The sequence below is a fragment of the Conger conger genome, chromosome 3, assembly GCF_963514075.1.
Source record: "Conger conger chromosome 3, fConCon1.1, whole genome shotgun sequence".
NCBI lineage: Eukaryota > Metazoa > Chordata > Actinopteri > Anguilliformes > Congridae > Conger > Conger conger.
This window is the reverse complement of record NC_083762.1, coordinates 58,514,874-58,537,981: the sequence shown is the minus strand read 5'-3', so window position 1 is coordinate 58,537,981 and position 23,108 is coordinate 58,514,874. Positions and strand designations below refer to the sequence as shown.

Sequence of the window (23,108 nt, the reverse complement as noted above, 5' to 3'; positions counted from 1 at the left end):
TAGCTACTCAAAACATTAATATATTTTGTATGACTTTGCCATCTCGAGTACTACACGGATTAGAACGCGAACCCAACTGGATTTCACTCTATATGAATCGTAGGCTAAGAGTTCACAGACATCCCAAGTTACTACGATATCAGTCACATTTTGTTGTCTGTGCACTTTGAGCATCGTTTCCCCTGTATGCTAATGCTAAGACTTTGATTTACTTGCTTTCTAATAATGCCAGCACAATGAAACATTCAATTATACAATTTATCATGGCGGTGGCATAATGGCATTTGTCAAACGGTCTTATTCAGAGCGACGTACAACAAAGTACAAAGTGCATACCCATAACCTGCGATAAGTGGTATGAATAAAATCGTAATTCATAACCAAGAACTAATACAGCTTATTGGACAAGAGGTTAACCTCGCACGACAATTGGGAAAACTGTGGAAACATGTATTTGTTAGTGATTATGCACTGGACGCTGCATGTAGGCTATGCATGAAATGAGTGGACAGATATTGGAGTTTATTATATTTTCTGCGTCACCAAGAACATTTAAAAATGTGCCTGTTCGAGAGCGAAATACGGGTGGCTTCAGGTTGAGTGGGACACTTAAGCTTGTTGGAATTGTACAGTGTCAATTTTGCAAGCCAATCACAACAAGAAGAAGAATAGTATTTTTAGCAGTGTCAAGCAGTGGCGTGACCCTTACGTTGATATATTTTACAGTCGTTCATCCTTCCCTGCTGGGCGATTGAAAAGTCTGTGTTGTTGCACACAGTGCAGTGTCGGCTTGGCTTTAACTTGTTTCAAACATGGAGTATATTTTGGAGTAGCCTATATTTTCACTTACACTATATACTTTATGGCCATGAACGAACTGTGTATTTCGAATCCTAGCCTTAACATGATCTGATTGGTCTTTGATGATGATTGGTTTTAGGATGGATGAATGGGGGAGCCATCAAAACACGGATTAATTCGCAGAATTTGCAGCCTACAGTAGGCAATTTGTATTTCAATTCAGGGAGGGAATAAATAGTTAAACGGAGCTACGCGAATCCGGGAGATTCTCACTCCTATCCGGGAGTCGGAGAGAGAGTACTTATTTCCGGGAGACTCCCGGAAGTTCCGGTAGACTCGGGACGTCTGCATGAACAGTTCATGACAGTCAATAAACTGAAGGTTGCGCAATGCATCATTATGAACGAAAATCAGACTCCACAAAAGAAGCGATAGCAGCTATTTTGTATTTAAATCGTGAGATCAGAGTAAAAAAGAACGTCTAAAGACGTCAAATTACAACGTCAGAATATGACGTCTTGAAACGTTCATTTTCTGCATCTAAAGGCGTGCAGTTTTGCTGCGTTAACATGTAAAAAATGCCGTGTTAAGGCAAAAATGACCGCGATTAGGCGTAAGACGTTTTGGCACCGTTGGCGTTCCATATTTAGATGACATCAATTAGAAGCGACGCGCCAAGGAAGGACCCTGAGCTAGAGCACGTTGACAGACATCTTTGTTAGCTAACGCTACCTAAATAACATAGTTTTCTATCGAACAGAGTATTTTTATGCTAGGCTGCTAGCTGCGGACTTCTTCATGCGAAGCACTGGGGATCGGGTTGACAATTGTTATATTCTAGCTAGCTAACTGTCCACAATAACGTCGGGAAGATGTCTGTCACTGATATGTTCAGCAACATTCAAGGTTTCTTAAGTGCAGATCAAGACATCAGAGAGGTAAGTTAAGTAATTATAGCTAGCTAGTTCGTATTTAGTTATGAGTTATGGAGCCTAATTGCTTGCAGACGCAGACGAAGGCGAAGAAATAGCATATTTTTCGTGTTTGATGAAGACTGCGCTACAGCTTAGAATATAACTCGAATTTTTTTTAAATGAAAACCTAGCTACCTTTTAGAACTAGTACAGAATTGTACACTAGATGTTTAAAGTGGTGCATGTAGCAGGCTAGCTAATTGATCAACTTGCGATATTGTATTTCAGGACATACGAAAAGTCGTCCAAGTCTTGGAGCAGACGGCAAGAGAGATTTTGACTGTGCTTCAAAGTGTCCATCAACCATCTGGCTTTAAAGACAGTAGGCTAAATGTTTCTTACGCATGTAGAAAGTGTATTCCGTTTTCCTGTTTGGAATTTATTTTGGTCGATCACTTTAATACTAGTTTTTCGTGGCATGGTTTCAACCAAAAAAGGTTACTTCCTATGATTCCATTATCATTCAGCGCTATTTCATCATGGCTTGCTCGCTAAGCTCTTTTCATTTACTCCCTTGTCAGTTCCTAGTAAATGTCGTCGGGCGCGGGAATTGTTCTGCACAGTAAGAAATCATATTGGAGATCTGAAGACTAAGTTTCCCGCCGACCAGTACTACAGGTTGGTGTATTCTGTTATGGTCATTTCTAGCACATGTATTCGCAAACTATTAAATGTTTGAGCAGTCTGGACGTAAACGTATGCGATGTAAACATATGCGATGTACTACCTCTATACTTTATTTGAAATAGCCAAACATCACTCGAGTGGATGTTTGAATCTACGTTCGCTGTTCTCGACTGTCTTCGCATTTCTGATAAATAACCTTGTCGTTTTGTCTACCTGTATTGCACCTCATCCAGATTTCACGAGCATTGGAGGTTTGTTCTGCAGCGGGTGACTTTCCTGGCGGCTTTCGTTGTTTACCTGGAAAGTGAAACTTTGGTGATCCGAGAGGAAGTGGCTAAGATACTTGGCAGTACGTACGCACTGCATCGTTTATTGACTTGACGTGTGTACGAGAAGTGTGTGCCCGTTACTTCATTGGATAGCATATGTGGTAATTAGAATTAATTTGTTTCTCCCCCCCCCCCCCTTTAACTCCCCTGTAGTTGAAGTAGACAGAGAGAAAGGTTTTCACCTGGATATTGAAGATTACCTAGCTGGCGTTCTGATCATGGCCAGTGAGCTGGTAAGCAGCTATCTTCCTTTAATTTTTAAACAGACCCGGCTTCTGGTTCAACATACAGCAGTGCAAAGATTCACATATGCTACTGGCATATGAAGTCCAGGACATCTGTCAGACAACATAATTTCCTCCATCGGTATTGTTCTACAGCATCACTTAACAGAACTCACAGCTGGGGGCTTTGCTGCAATACAGAAAGGCACATTGTGTAAAAATAGCAGCTACTGCATAATGTAAAAGGTAAATATTAAGTTAATAATTATTTTTTTTAAGAAATCTGTGTGAGTCACTCTGGGGTCAAGACTGACATAAGCTTGACCTGTGTGTGGCTGCAGAAGTTGCAGTAAATGACTGCTCTTTGTAGTACAGTAAAGCAGCCCTGGGTCAATTACGTATTTGTTTTTGGTTCAAATACTTTTCTACGCTTTACTAAGCTTGTCTGGTGTATTGGAACCTAAGAAACAGTCTCAAAACATACAAACCGGCCTCCTGATCCTCTTGGTTAGCTCAAGTGCCCCAGGCAAGATCAATCGAGCACAAAAAAAAACATTTGAATCCAAAACAATTATGTACATGGCCCAGGTCTGAAAGCAGTGTGACGGTCAGTGACGCATCTCTCCCGTCTGCAGTCCAGACTGGCGGTAAACAGCGTGACGTCCGGGGACTACAGCCGGCCGCTGCGCATCTCCAGCTTCATCAACGAGCTGGACTCGGGCTTCCGTCTGCTCAATCTGAAGAACGACCCGCTCCGCAAGCGCTACGACGGCCTCAAGTACGACGTGAAGAAGATCGAGGAGGTGGTCTACGACCTGTCCATCCGAGGCCTGACCAAGGACCCCGAGACAGGCGGAGACAAGTAAGGCGGGGAAAAGATGCGGCCCGTCCGACTGGGACAGTGGAGACTGACCTGCTGCCTGGACCGACGCGCCTCCAGAGGGGTGCGATCTGCGCCGTTCGGGGAAATCGTGGCGGTCCGCCTTCCAGGGGTCCTCCATCCTTCTCACACAGCTACCGGACTTTGCAAAGCCTTCACTTGTATTTTGCTTCAAATGCCAGTTAACTTTTTTCTTTTTTGTTGTTGTTCTTGTTATTGAACCTAGTGAGGTCTGTATTAGCCGTCAGACTAGTCAAACGTCTGTTGTATAGCCGCACCCGAAGAGGCATTGGAACTTTGTTAAAGTCCTTCTGAGTGACATCCAGAAGTTGTCCAACTAAGTTTTGATTAAAGCACTTACAGGTTTAGAAACAATTAAGATACCAGTGATGATTCATGTAGACAAGCATGGGCATATCTTGTGCAATTCTGCCAAAGTCAACCTGTATCTTTTCAGAATGTTTTGTGAGAAATGCTTTAACTGAATGCAACAGGGTTGTGTTGTGCGATCAGTAAACTCTCGTCTTTTTCCAAGTTCATTTTTCTTGTTGTATAATTTCCACTTCAGCTAGTTCCATTTTGCAGAGTATTGGTGGTGGTGGGGGTGTTCTGAGTGTGAACATGGGAAATAAGGAACAGACGTTGTTTCTCCCTGTCCATGACGGTTATTATGGAGCCTGGAAAAATTAGCGGTGTATGTGTTCATGTTGCAGTTTGACTGTTTTGTTCTCTCATTACCTCAGTGAAAACTGGTCTGAGGACCAAGAGAGAAGAGAGCCAAAGAAGAGTACCTCGACCGCAGGACACAGTCCATAACCACACTCACGGGTTACTTTTCTCTCTAGTTCCAGTACTTCAGTTTAACAGCCTGTTCATTTCATTATAACGGCTGTGTATGTGTCGGTCATTCCATCCTATGCTGCACAGGAGACTGTGTTAAAGTGAAGAGAGAGCGGTCAGAAATGCTGTTTATTACTTTAGGTTCTGTGCCAGTGTGAGTTCCATCAATTATCCTTTTGCTTTACACAGACTTGTATCTGTGCAGCGTTTCGGGTTCTTGTTCCTTTCAAAGGAACACAAACTGTCAGTTTCTAAACAAATTGCTGATAAAGCCATTTCTTCCTCGTACAAAACAATTAAGTCTTTTTTTCATCTCTGTGCAATTTTCAGAAACAAAGGGCTTTAGACATGACCAATGTTCTATGTAGTATAACGGAAAATGATGTAATGGTTTCTTTAGTGCATCATATTTATCTTTGTTGTCAGCAATAAGATGTGTACTTGTGGTTTGGACTAGTGTATCATGACCAGTTGTGTGAATGAAACTACAAAATAAATATTGTTAAACCTATTGAACTACGGAATGATTCCTAATGCCAATGACAGTAATAAAATAAAAAATCCTGTTTTTCATAAAGTATTTGGCAAATTCATATTCAATATACTCCCTACATTCTTTGATAGAGTACAGTTGCAAATAAAGCCCGTGTTAACTACGGCAACAACCACACACATTTTGAGATGGGTATGTTGAGTGACCTTCCCCAAGGACATTGTTCAGGGCCAGACCAATCGAGCAAGAACTTTCACAGTGGACTGAATTGGCATGAACTCTGACAAGATTCATTCTTTACATTTTCATTTTTATACATATTTAACATCTTGCAGAAATAAAATAAATAAGAACCCATATCTTTTAGAATACAGAAAAAAAGGTTTGACAGTCTGGTGGTTTGAATTTGAAGGGTCCTTTCAGATGACATCTTTCCAGAAATTCCCACAATATCTTGTTAGAGTAATCGGGAGTAATCAAATATGGATGTTGATGTCACTTTTTGCACAGAAACCACAAAGTAGCTCTCCGCTAATCATGTTGTTGTTATTGTTGGTAACAACAAATAGAACAACAAATAGAACAAAGCCAGTGGTAATTTGGTAACCATCAAGGTGCACTTCCTAGAAACCAATGAATCCAGGAAGTATTGATGTGTATCCATGTGTATTAACAGTCCTTTTATTTCTATGTACTATTTAACTGGGAGGGCTTCTCTGGGTTCTGTGGAAAAAGCAACAACAATTTCCTGTATTCTATTACCCCAGACTCCACATGAAGCTGAAGGAATTCTAACAGTACTGGCTAAATCCAGCAGGAGGTGCTACACTCAGTAAAACATACAGAGACCTTTATTCCATAACCTTGACACAGCCATAAAAACAGACACAGTGATTTCCTTGTTTAAAGCTGGCTGTTTCCCTGTGCTTGTATGAGAACCTGCTTCCACAGGGAGGGCAGCAGTGCTTTGCTTGGTCATTAAATATTGCCTGGCTTGATAATGATCACTAGCTGGAATAGCTATTCTCATAGCACCGTTAATTCTAAAGGAAAAGGGCAGCGACAGCTAAAGCTTTCACAAACTGAACACTGAAGTTGAATTGGAAAGAATTGTCTTTAAAGACCCACTCCAGTGATTTTGTTTTGTTTGATAAAGGTCATGAAAACAACCAAATGGGGCTTTAGAGGTCATGTGACTTCACAACTAGTCCTGACTGGTGGCTGATCTTCCTCATGGCGAAAATGCTGACATTTAGAAGGAAATAACAGCCCACATGGGTTCTATGCTGGTTCATGAGGCTCAAATCAGAATAGAGCAAAATATAAAGGCAGCCACTTCATAGTCCTGAATACCATTTCCATTTTTTATAGAAAAAGCAGAATAACTGGACAGGGCAGGTTGGCGTTAGGGGTCACAGTTATGGTTGCCAGATTAAGAATTCCTCAAAACTGGGCAGCTGAAAGCTCATTGGCAAATGAAGTGGGAAGCCTTTTTGTAGACCGGGTGGGATGGGAGAGGTAGCTATCGGAATGTATCATGGACCCGGGAGTGGTTGACATGCAAATTACAAATTAATAGTACATTTTTTCAATCAATTACCAAGTTAGGGCAGGGCAACTTCAACTGGAGTGAGTCTTCAAAACAGTTCCACTTTGTAAAGAGCTTGATAACTTTGCTTTAAAGTGCTTCAAACACACAGGAAACTCTAGGAACTTGAAATAAAAAAGACCATAAACCAGGACAGTTGAAGAGTTACACAAACATCAGTAGAAGAGACAATTTTTTAGCAGCCTGACACACAATATGAAATATTGCCCGTTAATATTTATTGAACTACCAACCCGGACATTCAATCACAGGACGGCCTGCAGCCATTACTCAATGGTCTAAAGACTGAGAGCTTGAGGACGGTGGATGGGTCTGTCTGTTCTTTGAAGAGAAAAAATAAAATCCCAAGGCACTCACAGTGACAGAGGAAGACTTTGAAGAGGAGAACGTTCCATCCTTGTCACTGTACGGTTCACTGTCCAGTGAAACTTCTGGAAAATGTCTAACCCTAAACTCTAACCCTCCTACTGTGATGAAACCCACCCGACCAATCTGACTCTGTGTACTTATCCAGGTAGTTAGACACTGGACTTGCAGTGAAGCTGGATCAGTGTTAAGGACCAAACCCCCCTCTGCTTTCATATAAATATTGATGTTCCAAAGGAATTCTCACAAGTGAACTTACCACATTTAAGCTCAACTTGGTCACCATGATTAATGTCGATATTAATGACACCAGAACAGACCACTTGATTCCTTTAGCGCTACATTATAAAACCTGCCCTGACAAGCACAGCAGGAGCCACATTAAACTACCAGTGATTATTGCTGCTTTGAAACCAGCTTAGAATTGTGATAAAAAGAAGCTGAACTCTAGAGTCCACCTGACATTTCCTTCTGTTCTCTGTGAAAGAGAACTTTAGTGCTGCTGAAGAGGGGGGCAAAAATAGAAGGGCAGTGGGCTAACCTTGGTCAGACAATGAAAAAGGAGTTACAGTCCTCATAAACTTCACGAAGGTATCTACACTCTGCATTTGTGCATTTTTTCCATTGTTGTGAAATTCATTCTTTTTTTTCTTTTTCTTACTCTCAAGAATTTTCAATCATGCTCATCAACACAGAAATCTGGTCTTTAAGAACCGAAACACTTCTTTAGTAGCGAACAGTTTTTACAATCAGCGGCCGGTAAAGTTCCCAACCCAGTCCTTTTGGTCTGTGATGTCACTGAGATCACAGTTTGTTTGTATTTCATACCAAACCAAAGTGCATTAAGTCCTCAAAGTCATCCACCTGCCACACAAAGAGGATCTGCAGTTCACATAATGTAATACTCGCAATAGGACACAAGGGTCCAGTTTATTAGGAGGAGCGCAAGAGCACTATTTACACCTGTTCAGACGGGGAGGAATTAGGGGTTCCTCAAGAGCCAGTCTCAGGACCGGTTCTGAGCTGTGCTGATCATGATGTTTGGGAGAGCATTGCGCCTCTTCCTCCAGGGCCCCAGGTCTCGGGAATACCTCTTGATCTGGCGAAACCACTGCTGGGTGCGGGATTTGTCGGCTGCACGGAGGACGAAAGCTTCACGGCGGATGTCCAGCACCTCGAACGTGTCGTCACACTCGGGGTCGGACGACACCACGCAGTTGCCCAGACGGATGGGCTCCCTCAGGACCGAAAACTTGCCGCTGCTCTTGTCCTTGATGAGCACCAGCACGCCGTCCCGGACCGGCTCCGGGGGGGCCTCCTGCCCCCTCGGCCCACCGCCGTCCGGGGGCCCCTCAGAGGCCCCCTGCACCTGCACCATCAGCAGACTCTGCAGGTTCTGGAACTTGAGCGCCTTGCTGCCCTTCTTCACCCACTGGCCATCGGCTGGCTGCGAGATCTGCAGGGGCCCCTCCATGACAAAGCGCGTGCTCTCCCTCGCCCAGCCCACCGTCCTCATGCACAGCTCCCGCATCTCCATGTTGGCAACCTCGCGGCTCCTGCGGCTGTCTCTCCTGAAGGAGCGCAGCGACCAGGTGGCTCCCTCCTGCTTGGTCCTGGTGTTGACGTGTTCCAGGTGGGACTCCACCTGGCTCTTGGCCTCCTGCAGACGGGCGTGGTCCGGGTGGGACTCGGCGGTGGCCTTGCTGATGCGGCTCAGGAGCAGGGGGTACTTGGTCACCCGCTGCAGAGGTGCCATCAGGAACGAGCGTAGGTTCATGCGCCGCAGGAGGGTGTTGTCGTTTTGGGAGACGTCCAGAAAGATCCTGGATGGATAGAGGATTAGAAGAGAGGGGATTTTTTTTTTTTCTTATTCAAGGTCTTATTTTTTAAGGTGAGAAATGAAACATACTTTGGGCCTTCTTCCAACACCATACTTAGCTCTCATCCTGAAAATCATACTTAAACTTACCCATAAATACTTCTTCTAAGCCTAATATATACTTGAATACCATATCTAACCCTGAACACCATACCTAACCCTAACACTGAACACCATACCTAACCCTATCCCTGAACACCATACCCAACCCTAACACTGAACACCATACCCAACCCTAACACTGAACACCATACCTAACCGTAACCCTGAACACCATTTCAAACCCTATCCTAACCCTAACTCCAAACACTATAAGTATCACCAGAGTGGCTGAGTCACGAAAGCTAGATCGCTCTGCTCCAAAAATACACCACTGCGCACCCTTAAATAGCATTTCAGTCATTAATTAATGATGCCGCTCTGTCACTTCCATTAAGAATAACATGAAGGGCAGCCAGTTGGAGCAGAGCTAACAGCACCGGGACTGAAGGCAGCTTGCGAAGAACACTCCACAGAAACGTGAGGATGGGGTGGGGTGGGGTGGGGTGGGGTGGATGAGGAGTTGCCCCCACACTCTACCTCAGGAGCTCCTTCTCCTTCTCCAGCGTGTTGAGCATGTTGACTGCAGCAGACTGCTGAAGGCAGTAGGTCTGGAAAGCTGGCAGCATGTTGGCAAACTCCAGGAAGATCTCCCCAATGCCCACAGTCTGGAGGTCCTCATCGCCCTGCAGGTAAGAGCAGCAGAGAAATCCTCAGTGTGCTCGTCTAGTGCCGGCTGCCTCGCCGTGGAACTTGGCTGTTAAAAACAGTGCTTTGAAACCCACCAGAAATGTGTTTCTACGATTTAAAGAATTTATCATCCTGCAAAGAAAGAATAACAACTGCCAAGAAGCTCAGTGATGATCTCAACCAGGGTTGCCCAGGGTTGGTTATCTACCGTCCTGTAGGTTTTCACTCCAACCGAAAAAAAGCACATCTCATTCAACAGTTTGTGATGTCATTGATAGATGCTAATTAGTACAATCAGGTGTGCCAAATTAGGGTTGAAATGAAAACCTGCAGAAAGGTATATCTCCAGGGACATTATGGACAGCATTGATCTATAATTGGACCTAAGTCCAAACCGCCTTTTCAGTGCCTATAACCACGTCCTTGCTGACTCAAACAAAAACTAGAAAGCGGTGACACGTGTAGAGTATGTTTATGTACGTCGCTGTGGATAAGAGCGTCTGCCAAATGCCATTAATGTAATGTAATGTATGTGAATGGGTCCGGTCGGGGCGAACGGGTCACCTGGTCGAAGGCCTGCTCGATGCTGTCCTGCAGGTGTTCGGTGAACTTGTCGTTGACGTCGATGAGCTCCTGCACGTTGCCAAAGATGACGGCCAGCTGCTCGGGCGTGAGCAGTCCGGCGCTCTGCATGGGGCAGAGGAACTCCTGCCTGATGATGCGCAGGTCCTCGCCGTAGCTGCTCTCCGTGTTCAGGAACTCCAGCACGGCCTCCTTCCGCTCCGTTCTCTGCTTCAGGCAGCGTTCGCACATCCCGCCCACGTCCCGCTGCCCGCAGTCCGGGCAGGGCCGCTGGGCCTCCCGGGCCCTGAGGGAGGCCGAGGGCCTCTTCCAGCCGCGGGCCAGGCCCGGGCCGATGCCGCTGTCGGCCCGCTCCACGTCGGCGGTCCGACGGGCGTGGGGCGGCTCCTCCTCGTCCTCCCGCTCGTCCCGCTCGTCGCTCAGGCCCATCACGCCGCTGTCCGCGCTCAGGCTGCTCACGTTGCTCCAGCGGTGATGCGACCCCCAGGTGGCCGCCAGGCCCGCGCCCACGTCCCCCCCGCCCGGCTCAGGGCGCCCCCTGGCTGCAGAGGAACACGAGCACCCGCTCAAACAAACTGAACTTGACACCGGAGCATTTATTTATGTCTGTGACTGCTGAACCAGAGCACACCTTGTCCAAGCTCTCTCTCACAAGCAATACATCTAACCTTATTCTCCTCAAGTAATGATTTGCTAATGCTGGAAGTAACACAAGTGATGTGATATGAATCATATAATATATATGTGCTCAGAGAAACTGGAACATCTTGTGAACCGACTCCCCTTCTGCAGAATAAATAATACTGATTATTTACAGATTAGTTACTGTCATAACGTTTTCTACCAACTCTTTGTAGTTACAACATGAGGGTGATCTCTGGGTCAGGGATATATTTTCCAATTTTTCCATAAATTTCCATTGTGTAATAATAAAAATGTGCTGCTCTTTGCTTTCTGACAGAATTATAAACTGGGGTCCTCAGCTTACACAACAGCACCTGCTCATGAGGTTTGGTGAGTGCATCCCCTGAAGGGCAGACCAGCTGAAACCCAGCCTTGTATCTGCTGGTGCCAAAAGGGTCAGTGCTGTTCGGGGTGAGGGGGTCTAGCTGTAAGTTTTAACCCTTTAATGGCTGTGCCGAAGGGGGCGCTCTGAACTCTGGACAGTGAGGGGTTAGGAGCTGCAGGTTACTCACAGCCGTCCCGGTCCCTGTGCTGGCTGTGCAGTCGGGCCACGGCTGCGATCTTCATCTCCAGCTGCTTGCGCTTGGCGTTGTCGGCCGGCATGGGATCGCTGAAGTGTGGGCGGAGCCGGCGCTCGCGCTGCGTCTTGGCCGAATCGGCTGGCTCGTAGGCTGCGTCGGAGCTGGAACGCCTGCAGCCTGGGCTGGATTGCTGTCGATAGGGGGAGAGACCTGTCACTCACTGCTGTCGATAGGGGGAGAGACCTGTCACTCACTGCTGTCGATAGGGAGAGCGACCCGCCACTCACTGCTGTGCATCGCAGGAGGGAGTGGCTTTCCCACAAACGCTAGAACAAGGAAAATGGATGCCAATTTGCAAAAGTGAAATCCAGGACTGAATCAGAAGATGAATGTATCGGAGTGGTACTGGATGTGGGAGTGCTGACTACTGGGCATGTCCAGCTGCTGATATGGGAAGTCTGTTGTATTTGTAAGCCGAGCTCATCGCAATAATCCCCCTCGGTCAACACGAGCGAGCGTTCTCCTTCGAAGCACAAGATGTCGGCTGTTGCTAAGTTCAGCTCAGACAGACATGGAGTAGACAGAGGGCACGTCATGAGCAAGCGAAGCCATTTTGTGACTACGACATCGTCTGTAAATTTGGGGGGGAGCACAAACAGAGCATAATAAATGTTATTTCTTTTACTTTTTTTGCTAAATAAAACAAAAATGCCAAGTGAGGTGAGACAATTCGACTCCATTTGAGATTTGGCAGTGGCATAAGAACATTCCACTTACCAAGCAAACAGTAACTTAAAATCTTTCTTTTTTCTCTCAAGTAGAAAATATTGGCTTGTTTTAAGTCCCACTACAAGACTACAAGACCACAAGACTTAAACACAGCAACACCTGCAGCGCTTTACAAGCAAGGTCAAACTGTGGAGAGCCTCACATCTTTCACTCACAAGCCATCGCTTTTATTGTCTCCAGTGATAGCAGTGACAAAACTTTCTGGTTTCTTGGTTTAAATGCCAAGTTGACACTGACAGAACCTTTTGCGCAAAATATGTTATGTCAGGCTTTTACCGTGCAATCGTCACATGGGAGGATCACCTGAGCATGCCCCAACTTCCAGTGGAACTGCGTTTACATGCTGAGACGAGCACAGTCCCGTGGTCTGGACCTTCCCTCTCAGGCCGACGGACGGTGTTTCAGACGGATACAAACCGGTGTAAGAAGCCTGTGCCTGTCTCATGTGTTAGACAGCGAGGCTAAAACAGAGACCAGCTGCAGGTCTACCAGCTGATAAATGTCACATACAGAATCTTAAGGGAGAGGCTGAATTGGTGTGCAGAAGATTTTAACCGCTTTAGACCGAGGTGCCTAAAAATGTCTCAAACAAAACAGTACACTAGTTAAGTATGATGTTACACAGGTTAGCATTAACACGTATGTCCTGCTTACGCTTAATACAGTCTACACACTTAATCCAAAAATTGTGTCTAATTTCATCGCTGGCAATATTTTAACAGTCTGTAGGCTCAGTGATTGCAAGGTGATCTCTCACCGTCAGCAAGAAACGCAACATCTGTACAGCAGCGAACGTTCGGTCCTGAAGAAATCACCCCTTGGCTGAATTGGTCTTAATCGGTTCCCGGCTCAGCATGTGACAGGCGTGTGCGTAAACACATACCATACATACGACATGCACATGTATGGACACTGCAGCGGAACCACACAATGCAAGCGAGTGTTTGGCAGGCGCTCTGTGTGCATGAGAAAGGAAACACCGTAACGTCAGGTGTCAGAATAATCAAGGCTGCAGCCGCCGTTAATGCGCTGCAAGCGTCATTAGAATTCCGCGGGGCTACGGCGCATGCAACGGAGCGGATTCATGCAAAACGCCGAGCTCTGTGCAATAAACGCACCGCGACGCAGCGCTAGCCCCTTCCCGTCGGGAAACATTATTCACAGAAAACACACAAACGCAGCAATCACTGAAAGGACGCCGTCGATAATACCCTTGATTTCCAGCTCGGAGACGCCGGGAAACGCAAAACGCCCGACTGGTAGACGGACGGGACGCCCGTACGGACGGACATACGGATGGGTACGACACGCGGCGGCTTCCCACGATCGACCTGCTCCGGTCCTCCTGGCGTCACATCTGGGGACGGAGCGCTGTATGTCTCGGGCACGTCTCTGACGGACGTTCAGGGTCCTCTCACTGCGCACCCCTGACTGTCTCGGTGCGGTTAGCCCTCCCCCCCAGCCCCTGTCTGCCGCGGCTCTGCACGCAGTGGGGTGCGAGAGATGACAAGCCGCGTGGAGGTCAGCGGACGAGAGAAAGGAGAGTCTTACGCGCTCGGCGGGCTCGCCTCCTCCGGCAGAAGGCTTGTTGTGATCCTCCGCGGTGCAGGCCGGCATCGTCATGGAAACCGCAGTGGATTGACGGCCGGGCTGGGGAGGGGTGATGTCAGCGCCATCCTGGTCACGTGCCAACCTGACGGGGGCCTCGGCGGCGATTTCTGCACTGCAGCTGATTATGGGCAGGGAGAGAGGGAGGGAGAGGGAGAGGGAGAGAAAGGGAGAGAGAGAGGAGGAGGGAGGGAGAGAGACAAGGAGAGAGGGGGTGGCGTGAGAGGGGGGTAGGGAGGGAGGAATACAGTCAAGCTGGTAATTATCATTCCTGCCACTTCCTTCTCCTCCTCATATCTGCGCCATTTGACACCCCCCACCCTCGGGGGACCCCTCGCGGTGCTAGACAACAGTGGCTAGCGCTAAAGTAATTAGACGCATCAATTCACATTAACACCTGAACTGTGTGACTGCAGGGCACGAGTCTCTGGTCCGTGTCCACCTGCATAATCCTTGTTCCTGCCTCCGTTGTGAGAGATGTGCTCATGAAATCACAGACTTCCCTTTCTGCCGTATGTACTGTACAGTGCAGTTCTGTTCTTTTGGCTTTGTACTCCAGCACATTGGATTTGGAATGAAATGAATATGACGTTAAAGTGCAGACTGTCACCTTTAATTTGAGGGTATATACAGCTATATCGGTTGATCCATGTAGGAATTACATCCATTTTTATACTGTATCCCCATTTTAGGGGACCAAAAATAATTGGCTTCTCAGCTGTTTCTGATAAGTCAGGTGTATTCAATCGCGTCCATAGTGCAGCTATAAGACACTTTCAGTATCAAGTCTTGATTCTAGGCTTTTGATTGCCTTTGGAGTCTGCTATTGCGTTTGTCGAAATGAGGACCAGAGTTGTCAGTTGCCAATGACAGTTAAGGAAGAGAAATAATAATTAAAAATAAAAAAACGTCAGAGACGTATGCCAAACAATAGGCTTACCGAAACAAACCATTTGGAACATCATTAAGAAAGAGAGCACTGGTGTATGTTTGGAATCATTGCCTGCTGCGGGATGAAGCACCATCCAATGAGTTGATATTGATATTGAGCAGATATGATGCTTCTGTACACTTCAAAATTCATTCTGCTGCTGCTATCAGCAGTTACATTTTCAATGAAGACAAGTCATACATATACATTCCCAAACTATAGCACCTCCACCCGCCATGTTTCACAGAAGGGGTGTTCTTTGGTTCTTGAGCAGTTCCTTTTAACCTCCACACTTTGTTCTTGGCATCACTGTGATACAAGTCAATCTTGGTCTCATCTGTCCACAAGACCTTTTTCCAGAACTCTGCAGGCTCTTTTAAGTACTACTTCGCAAACTGTCAATATCTGTCAATATCTGCACTAAGGAAGCGATTGAATACACTAGACTAATCAGAAACATCTGAGAAGCCAACTGTCCAATTACCTTTGGTCCCCTAAAATGGGGGGACGGTTTAAAAAGGATGTAAATGCCTTCAAATTAAAGGTGAGTCTACATTTCCCTTGATTTTCATCGTTAAATCTAATGTGCTGGAGGACAGAGCCAAAAGAAGAGATCCTGTATGCAGAAACTGAACCAATGTCCAAATATTTACGGACTGCAGTGTATGTGTGGATTATTGTGAATGCTTTAATTAATTAGTAGTCTCACACATTCGTACAGAGTACTAAGTACTGCCACCATCAAATACATCGGGCAAGTGTGTCTATTGTTCTTTTGTGTTCATTCACTACAGTGTAAAATGGAGATCTCCGTTTGACGCGCAAGCTGATTCATGCATTTTTAATGCCAACTGGTAAAAGCATGTTTCCGGTGAATTTAGGCAAAATCCATTAATTGGATCTTACACAACTCTTCATCAGAATTTTAATTTCCATGAGAATGATCCTGGGCAGATCCCTGGAGCCCCGCACTGGCGTGGAGAGAGCGTAGACATGCCTGACAGACCACTGGCTCATATTACACACTCCCTCTGCTTCTCCATTAATCACCAGATGGAACAAACACAATATGAAACCATCCATCCATTATCTAAACCACTTCTTCCTGGTCAGGGCCATGGGGGGTGTTGGAGCATAGGGCATTGGGCGAGAAAGGCAGGAATATACCTTGGACAGGCTGCCAATCCATCACAGGGCACACACACCATTAACTTGGACACTCATACCTAGGGGCAATTTACACTCTCCAATTAACCTGCATGTCTTTGGTTTGTTCCCACGGTCCAGAGTAAGCGGAGGAAAATCATGTGGACATGAACAAAACTCCACACAGAAAGGCCCAGGCCAGGATTCGAACCCAGGACCTTGTGACAGTGCCCAACTGCAGCAAAACTATTTCCTGAGCAACCTGCACAGCATACAAAAGTCAGTTATACAGCTGGATATCTACCGAAGAGGTTTAGGTGAAGCACTACAGTGGTGTTCCGCTTGGGGATCAAACCGGTAATCTGTTTTACAAGCCCGGTTCTACTGCCCTGTATGCAGCAGGTAAAATAACTACCATTAAACCCTCTCTATCTGTCAAATAGACAACCTGATTCATATGATGAACATATGTAACTGGCCTTATGAAAACGGGCCCCTTGATCATATATCACTCCAATATGACATCCAGTCCTATTAAATAGACAGATTGTTCAATTATGAGAATGCTTTCTCCTCCCGTGCAAGGCTGGTTTGGGTCAGTCTAGTACAGTTAGTATGACGTGAAAAGACAATTCATTAACCCACATAAAACTGACTTGTACACACATGCAGAAACAGTGCCGACCATAAGTACTTGGACAGTACATTTTAGTGTTTCAGAGTAGCTCTGTACTCCAGCACATGGGATTTGAAATGAAACAATGAATGTGAGGGGAAAGTGCAGACAGTCAGCTTTGGTTTGAGAGTATTTACACATCCATATTTGGTGTAGGAACTGCCGCCCTTTTTATACACCCCCCCCCCCCCCATTTCAGGGTGCCATAATATGAGACAAACTGCTAAACAGTTATTGTTCAATCGCATCCTTAGTGCAGGTATCAGACAGCTTTGTCTTGATTCTAGGCTTTTGGTTGCCTGTGGAGTTTGTTAATAACCTTTGTCAATATGAGGACCAGAGTTGTGTTAATGATAGGCAAGGAAGTCATTATGAGGCTGGGGAAAAAACACAGATACCTACAGTACTGTCTAAAAGTTTTAGGCAGGTGTGAAATAATGCTGTAAAATAAGAATGCTTTGAAAAATAGAAATGTTAATAGTTTATTTTTATCAATTAACAAAATGCATGAACAGAAGAAGTGAATGAACAGAAGAAAAATCTAAATTAAATCAATATTTGGTGTGACCACCCTTTGCCTTCAAAACAGCATCAATTCATCTAGGTATACTTGCACACAGTTTTTGAAGGAACTTGGCAGGCAGGTTGTTTCAAACATCTTGGAGAACTAGCCACAGTTCTTCTGTGGATATAGGCAGCCTCAAATGCTTCTGTCTCTTCATGTAATCCCAGACAGACTCGATGATGTTGAGATCAGGGCCATACCATCAACTTCCAGGACTCTTTACGCTCCAGATAGTTCTTAATGACATTGGTTGTATGTTTGGTTGTCCAGCTGCAGAATAAATTTGGGGCGAATCAGATGCCTCCCTGATGGTATTGCATGATGGATAAGTATCTGCCTGTACTTCTCAGCATTGAGGAGACCATTAATTCTGACCAAACCCCTAACTCCATTTGCAGCCCCAAACTTGCAAGGAACCTCCACCATGCTTCACTGTTGCCTGCAGACACTCATTCTTGTACGAACAAACCGCCTTCTGTTACAGCCAAATATTTCAATATTTGACTCATCAGTCCAGAGAACCTGCTGCCATTTTTCTTAGCTGGTCACACTAAATATAGATTTGATTTAGATTTTTCTTCTGTTCACTCACTTTGCTTTTTGTTAATTGATAAAAAGAAACAATTAACATTATTTTTGAAAGCATTCTTAGTGTACAGCATTTTTTCACACCTGCCTAAAACTTTTGCACAGTACTGTAGATCAAACAATAGGCTGACCAAAATAAACAGTTTGGAACATCATTAAGAAGAGAGCACTGGCATATGTTTGGGATCATTGCCTTGTTGTGGGATGAAGCACCATCCAATGAGTTTTGAGTCATTTGGTTGAACTTGAGCAGATAAGATGCTTCTACAATAACATTATCGATACCAGTACCAGCCATATATGCCACCACTATGTTTCATAGATGAGGGTGGGTGCTTTGGATCTTGGGCAGTAACTTTTGGCCTCCACTTTGTCCACAAGACCTTTTCCAGACTCAGCAAACTTCTTAGCAAACTGTAACCTGATTTGCAAGTTGCAGTGAGACCTCTGAAGATCAGTTTGTGAAGTCTTCTGTGGTCACTAGTGGGGTTTCGATCAAACCGTTTTCATTGGAAATTTGAATTTACACATATTTACGTGTTTCTGATCGGTCAGACAAGTGTTTAGTGGGTTTTCTTCAGTATGGCAAGAATTATTTGGTCATCAACTGTAGAGGTCTTCCTTAGCTGACCAGCCCCTTTGCGATTACTGAGCTCACCAGTGCTCGCTTTCTTCTCAATGATGTTCCAAACAGTTGATTTTGGTAAGCCTATTATTTGTTCACTGTCTCGGTTTTCTCTTCATTCTGAGACTCATAATGGCTTCCTTGACTTTCATTGGCACAACTCTTGTCCTCATATTGACAAAGGCCAGTAATGTTATGTTGTGGTACTTTTAGGAAATCATGGTCATTCTGTAACAATGCGAGGCTTATGTACGTCCACAACAACAGGAATAATGCAAACACAATAACACCGCTGCATATATAACAGTATTTATGAAACATAATGAGGCAGATGTAAAAGTGAAAATACAGGCAGGTACAAACTATTATTAGAGCAGATTTTGCCAATAGTACTTTTAACTTTCCTTGATATTTGGGCACAATTTATATATTTTGAATATTGAACACCAAAGTAAAACTACCTTTCGTATGAGACTATTTCTTGTCAGATCTGGTTTAAAGAGCAGCATCAAACGGCAAAATATGTGCATTTCATTATTTCACTCTCACCGAACACTGACACCAGCTCTGCCAACATTCATCAAACAGTGCACTGCAGAGTTTTCTAAAAGGCATAAAGGAGTATGTTTAAGTAGGAGACAAAACTTCACACTGAAACAGTGATTTGAAAAACTGCTTTCTATAACCAGTGTATTTGTATTTCTCTTTGAATTTCTCTGACAGCTACCAGGCTCTTCGTCTGTGATGCAAACTAGCACTGATGGCAGGTCCATTACTGACACACTTCCTACAGATTAATCACCTCGGTCTGCGCTCCTGGTGTCTGAGCACACAGGAAAAACTCTACAGGAAGTCTAAGGGTCCTCCAGTGCTGCCCTCTCCGGGGCCGCGGCGCCCTCGTTAGCGCTGTTCTCGGAATCGATACACGGCGAAACCCTAATGAAAACGACCGCACGGTGAGAAATTAAAGAGGAGCACTCAACTGCACTCACGACAGTGCACGGTGCCCTCATCCTGAGGTTATCTGCTTCTTAAAATCCAAATCCATGATTTTATTTCCAACAAGCTTTTGATCTGCAAGTAGATTTTTTATGCGCCCGCAGAAGAGAGCTCTTTGAACCATTCCATAAAGGTGTAAAGATTGAAGCCTGCCTTTGAAAACGCATCAGGAAACCTTATCGGCTTGCCAAACAGCTGCATACATTACTGTAATCGCCCGAGGTAAAACACAGACGGGCTATCTTTTCATCGGTCTGGAGGCGGATTTAATCTGGGTCCAGTGCTGAAATCTGAATTTCAATAACGAGTGTCATCAATCTGGATGGGACCGTCCTGCTTTTGAGTGACAATTTAATAATGTGTGACACCAGAGCAAATTCTGCCCTCAAAGAATCCTGTCCAATCAGGTCAGCTGTTTCTGCCCCTTACCCAGCGTACAAGAAGTGAAATCTCCAGTGACTCACCTCTTCTTTATCAGGTCCAGAGCAGACCCCAGGAACCCGTCCTTCATCTTGGAGATCTTGGCTCCGTAGCTGGAGAGGTCGGTGCCGTCCAATAGGAGGGCTGGACAGCAGGTGGGCGGGGCATGGGGACTCTCCCGCAGGAGCGGGAGGGTGAGGGCCGACGTGTCGTCTTTCGTGTTTGAGGCGATGCCGCCCTCCTCCGCCTCCTGGGGAGAGGCCAGGGGCTGCAGAGGGGGCCGAGGTGTGGGGCTCGTGCAGATGGGGACGGCTGAGGCGTCTGTGCACCCGTCCTGACACTGGCCCTCCTTCCCGCTGTCGCTGTTGCAGTCAGACCACTCTGCGGTGCTGAAGCTCTGACCGCAGTCTGAGTCAGTGCTCTCAGTCCTGCCTGCCTGTTCCTCATCCGCTGCAACCCCAGTGTCATCCGCTCTCTGTCCAACCACACGGTTACCCCGACTCTGTCCAACCACACTGCTACCCTCACTCTGTCCAACCACACTGTTACCCCTGCCCACCCCAACTGTACTGTTACCCCCACCCTGTCCAACCACATGGTTACCCCTGTCAACTTCAACCACACTGCTACTCCCACCCACCCCAACTGTACTGTTACCCCCAGCCGGGCCAACCCCACAGTTACCCCCACCCCCTGCAACCCCACTGTTACCCCCACCCCCTGCAACCACACTGTTATCCCTACCTACTTCACCCCCAGTTTGGTCCCTCTTTGTTTCACAGGATTGCTGGTTCTGGCACCCCCCCTCCTGCCCACTCTCCTTCTTTCTCATCTTCTTGAACTCCTCGAATGTGGGGATGTGCAGCCGCCCCGCGGGGGGGCGGCGGTGGGCGGGCGGGGCCAGGGCCTCGGCGGTGAGGGACTTGGCGGGCCGGGTCTCGTCGGAGGGGCGGAGCGTGAGGTCGGGGGAGCTGTTCTGCCGGCGCAGCTGCAGCCTCCGCAGCGCCTCCTGCTTGATCTCCTCGGGGCTGGTGATGCGGCCGGCAGGCCTCCCGTTGGAGGGGCAGTGGGCCGGGGCCGGGGGCCGCAGGGGCTTGTTGGGCTCCGTCACCCGGACGCTCTGGAGCCGGAGCTTCTCCCGCAGGCCCTTCCTGGCCCCCCCGTTCAGCACGGCCTCGCTCCCCCCGGGGAACAGCCACTGGGGCAGGAGGGGCAGGTCCCTCCTGGTGGACGCCCGTGGAGGGCAGAAGGCCAGGCCCTCGGCCCCGCCCTCGTACCAGCGGCTGGTGGCAGTGCAGCGGAAGATGAACTCGCTGTCCACGCTCCCGTAGGGGGCGCTGAAGGCGTAGAGGCCGGGGTCAGGCACGGCCGCCCAGTGCAGGTTCTCCATGCTGCGGTAGAGACGGCCGCTGGCCGTGTTCAGGCACAGGGGCGCGGGGGGGCCCGGGGCGGGAGGAGCGTGGGGGGGCCCGTGCTTCAGCGGGTGCAGGTGCAGGCCCAGGTTGGCCAGCAGGGCGCCGTTGTGGTAGGCGCTCACCGAGGCCCCCTGGTGGCCGGAGTCGGGGTAGAGCGGCAGGGCGCCGCCCAGGACGGACAGAGGGGCGGGGAGCTCGGCCACATGGCGGCGCTCCAGGTCCATGCTGCGGTTGGCGGGAGGGGCGGGCACGGAGAGGTCACATGGTGCACTCTTCAGATCCGGCATCTGCCCTGCCACGGTCGCAGACTCCATCCTTCTGAGAGAAGCACCAGGACCCGAGCCCTGTCGCCACAGAAAACAAACACAGACACTCTAAACGCACATTTTTATACAGCCAACAACCTACACATCTGGGTCAAATACTCCACTGTTTTGGATGCAAATACTCTTCTGTGCCGATCTTCTGATTGATCATGCCTGTTGCAATTGAGCCAACCAAGAGGACCACAAGGCAGGGTTTACACTTTTTGAGAGTTTCCATAGATTCCAATAAGCCAGATAAGTGTAGAATTAAAAACATTGTTTGAATCAGTGTTTTTCAGTGTTTCAATCAATCAAAAACAATTATGCATTTGACCCAGGTTTTCAACCTACCAACAACATTACCCCAACATCCTGAAGCTTACTTACTATACATTAGCTTCAACATCTAGTTAAACATTTATGTCCTGATTTACTAAGACCTTAAACATATACAAAACCTTTCACTGCAGCACATGCAAAACCAATAACTGCTCATAGCATTTGTTTGCGGGCTTCGTAAATCAGACCCTTAAATGCTCATATTCCAAAATAAGCCAATAAATGTGATTTAAAAAATCAAAACCTTGATAATCCATCAGATGTGACAATACCACATAATGATTTATAACCAGAGATCTTCATAATTACAGCATGCCTACTGTATCAGTCGCTGTACATGCATAATCACATTACCATTCTAAATATATCTCTCGCAGCCAAATGAATGAAAGGGATCATTTCTAAAACTAGACGATGTGAAATGAGCAAATATGAATCCTTAGTGACAGTAATGAAGATGAGCACATTGCAGTTCCATTAATACTGCCTGCTGCATTTGTTTGGCTCACAAAAACCTTGTGGTTGTGGATAGCGCATTTGACTCCTTTCTCTCCATGCGATTTCACGGTACAGTAAATGGCTGCCTTTTTCGACCCGTGAACTCCCCGGTGTTAACCTGCGGGAAACGCTGGGGACGGGTCGAAAGGCACGAGTTATGAAAGGAGACGGCTGAATAAATAATCGCTGCATACATGAATACTATCGGCCCAATCAGGCTCGATTTATACGAGGAAAACCGCTCAATCTATATTGCCTGTCAGAGATGACAATGGACGGGCGATGGAAGATTAAAAATTCACCTGTTATCATTCATTATTCTCGCCGATTGAAAGGCAGAGAAGCGGCCTTCGAGACAGGAGGGCCGTGATTAAAGGAACCGGCTCGGCCCGATTGGTCAGCAAAATTAATTAGCTGCGTGCAACGATCAGGCAGCCTCATTGTTGTGCATCCGGCAGTCTCAGAGGTGTGAATGATTTTCGCCCGCCCGTGGGCTTTGTGTCGATTCTCCCCACGCTGTCGCGTGTTGCCTGAGAGCGTGTTTTCACATTTTCACCACCCCCGGCTCTCTTAAACTGGCGCGTTCTCTGTTCTGAAAACTGCTGACGTGCGGATAAATCCGATTCGTTAGCGGGGGGGGGGGGGGGGGGGGGGGGTGTTCGTGAT

The 23,108-nt window shown here is 46.8% G+C and overlaps 2 protein-coding genes across 2 annotated transcripts in view; one reads left to right on the top strand and one right to left on the bottom strand.

The window, feature by feature from the left end:
* The first annotated feature begins 1,152 nt into the window (after positions 1-1,152).
* tsn (translin) lies at positions 1,153-4,369 on the top strand. Its single transcript, XM_061236356.1, has 6 exons — positions 1,153-1,739; positions 2,004-2,097; positions 2,297-2,393; positions 2,636-2,751; positions 2,885-2,964; positions 3,591-4,369. Exons 1-6 carry the CDS (start codon positions 1,674-1,676, stop codon positions 3,819-3,821), a joined length of 684 nt encoding a protein of 227 aa, XP_061092340.1. The 5' UTR covers positions 1,153-1,673; the 3' UTR covers positions 3,822-4,369.
* Positions 4,370-4,786: 417 nt separating this feature from the next.
* Positions 4,787-23,108, bottom strand: part of si:dkey-91i10.2 (uncharacterized protein LOC555224 homolog) — a 46,004-nt gene continuing 27,682 nt past the window's right edge. Inside the window, exons 3-9 of the mRNA XM_061233967.1 lie at positions 20,634-21,644; positions 19,930-20,468; positions 13,879-14,056; positions 11,530-11,728; positions 10,316-10,875; positions 9,602-9,747; positions 4,787-8,966 (exon numbers count right to left, since the gene is read on the bottom strand). Of these exons, the coding sequence (XP_061089951.1) occupies positions 8,150-8,966; positions 9,602-9,747; positions 10,316-10,875; positions 11,530-11,728; positions 13,879-14,056; positions 19,930-20,468; positions 20,634-21,614 (3,420 nt within the window). The 5' untranslated portion in view covers positions 21,615-21,644 and the 3' untranslated portion in view covers positions 4,787-8,149. The remainder of the gene's footprint in view (positions 8,967-9,601; positions 9,748-10,315; positions 10,876-11,529; positions 11,729-13,878; positions 14,057-19,929; positions 20,469-20,633; positions 21,645-23,108) is intronic.

What these genes read in the sequence shown, in the direction of transcription:
- tsn (XM_061236356.1), top strand. Translation starts at nt 1,674, where the DNA reads ATGTCTGTCACTGATATGTTCAGCAACATTCAAGGTTTCTTAAGTGCA. An exon ending in CAGATCAAGACATCAGAGAG is followed by an intron (nt 1,740 to 2,003) that starts GTAAGTTAAGTA and finishes ATTGTATTTCAG; the next exon opens with GACATACGAAAAGTCGTCCA. An exon ending in CCCGCCGACCAGTACTACAG is followed by an intron (nt 2,394 to 2,635) that starts GTTGGTGTATTC and finishes CACCTCATCCAG; the next exon opens with ATTTCACGAGCATTGGAGGT.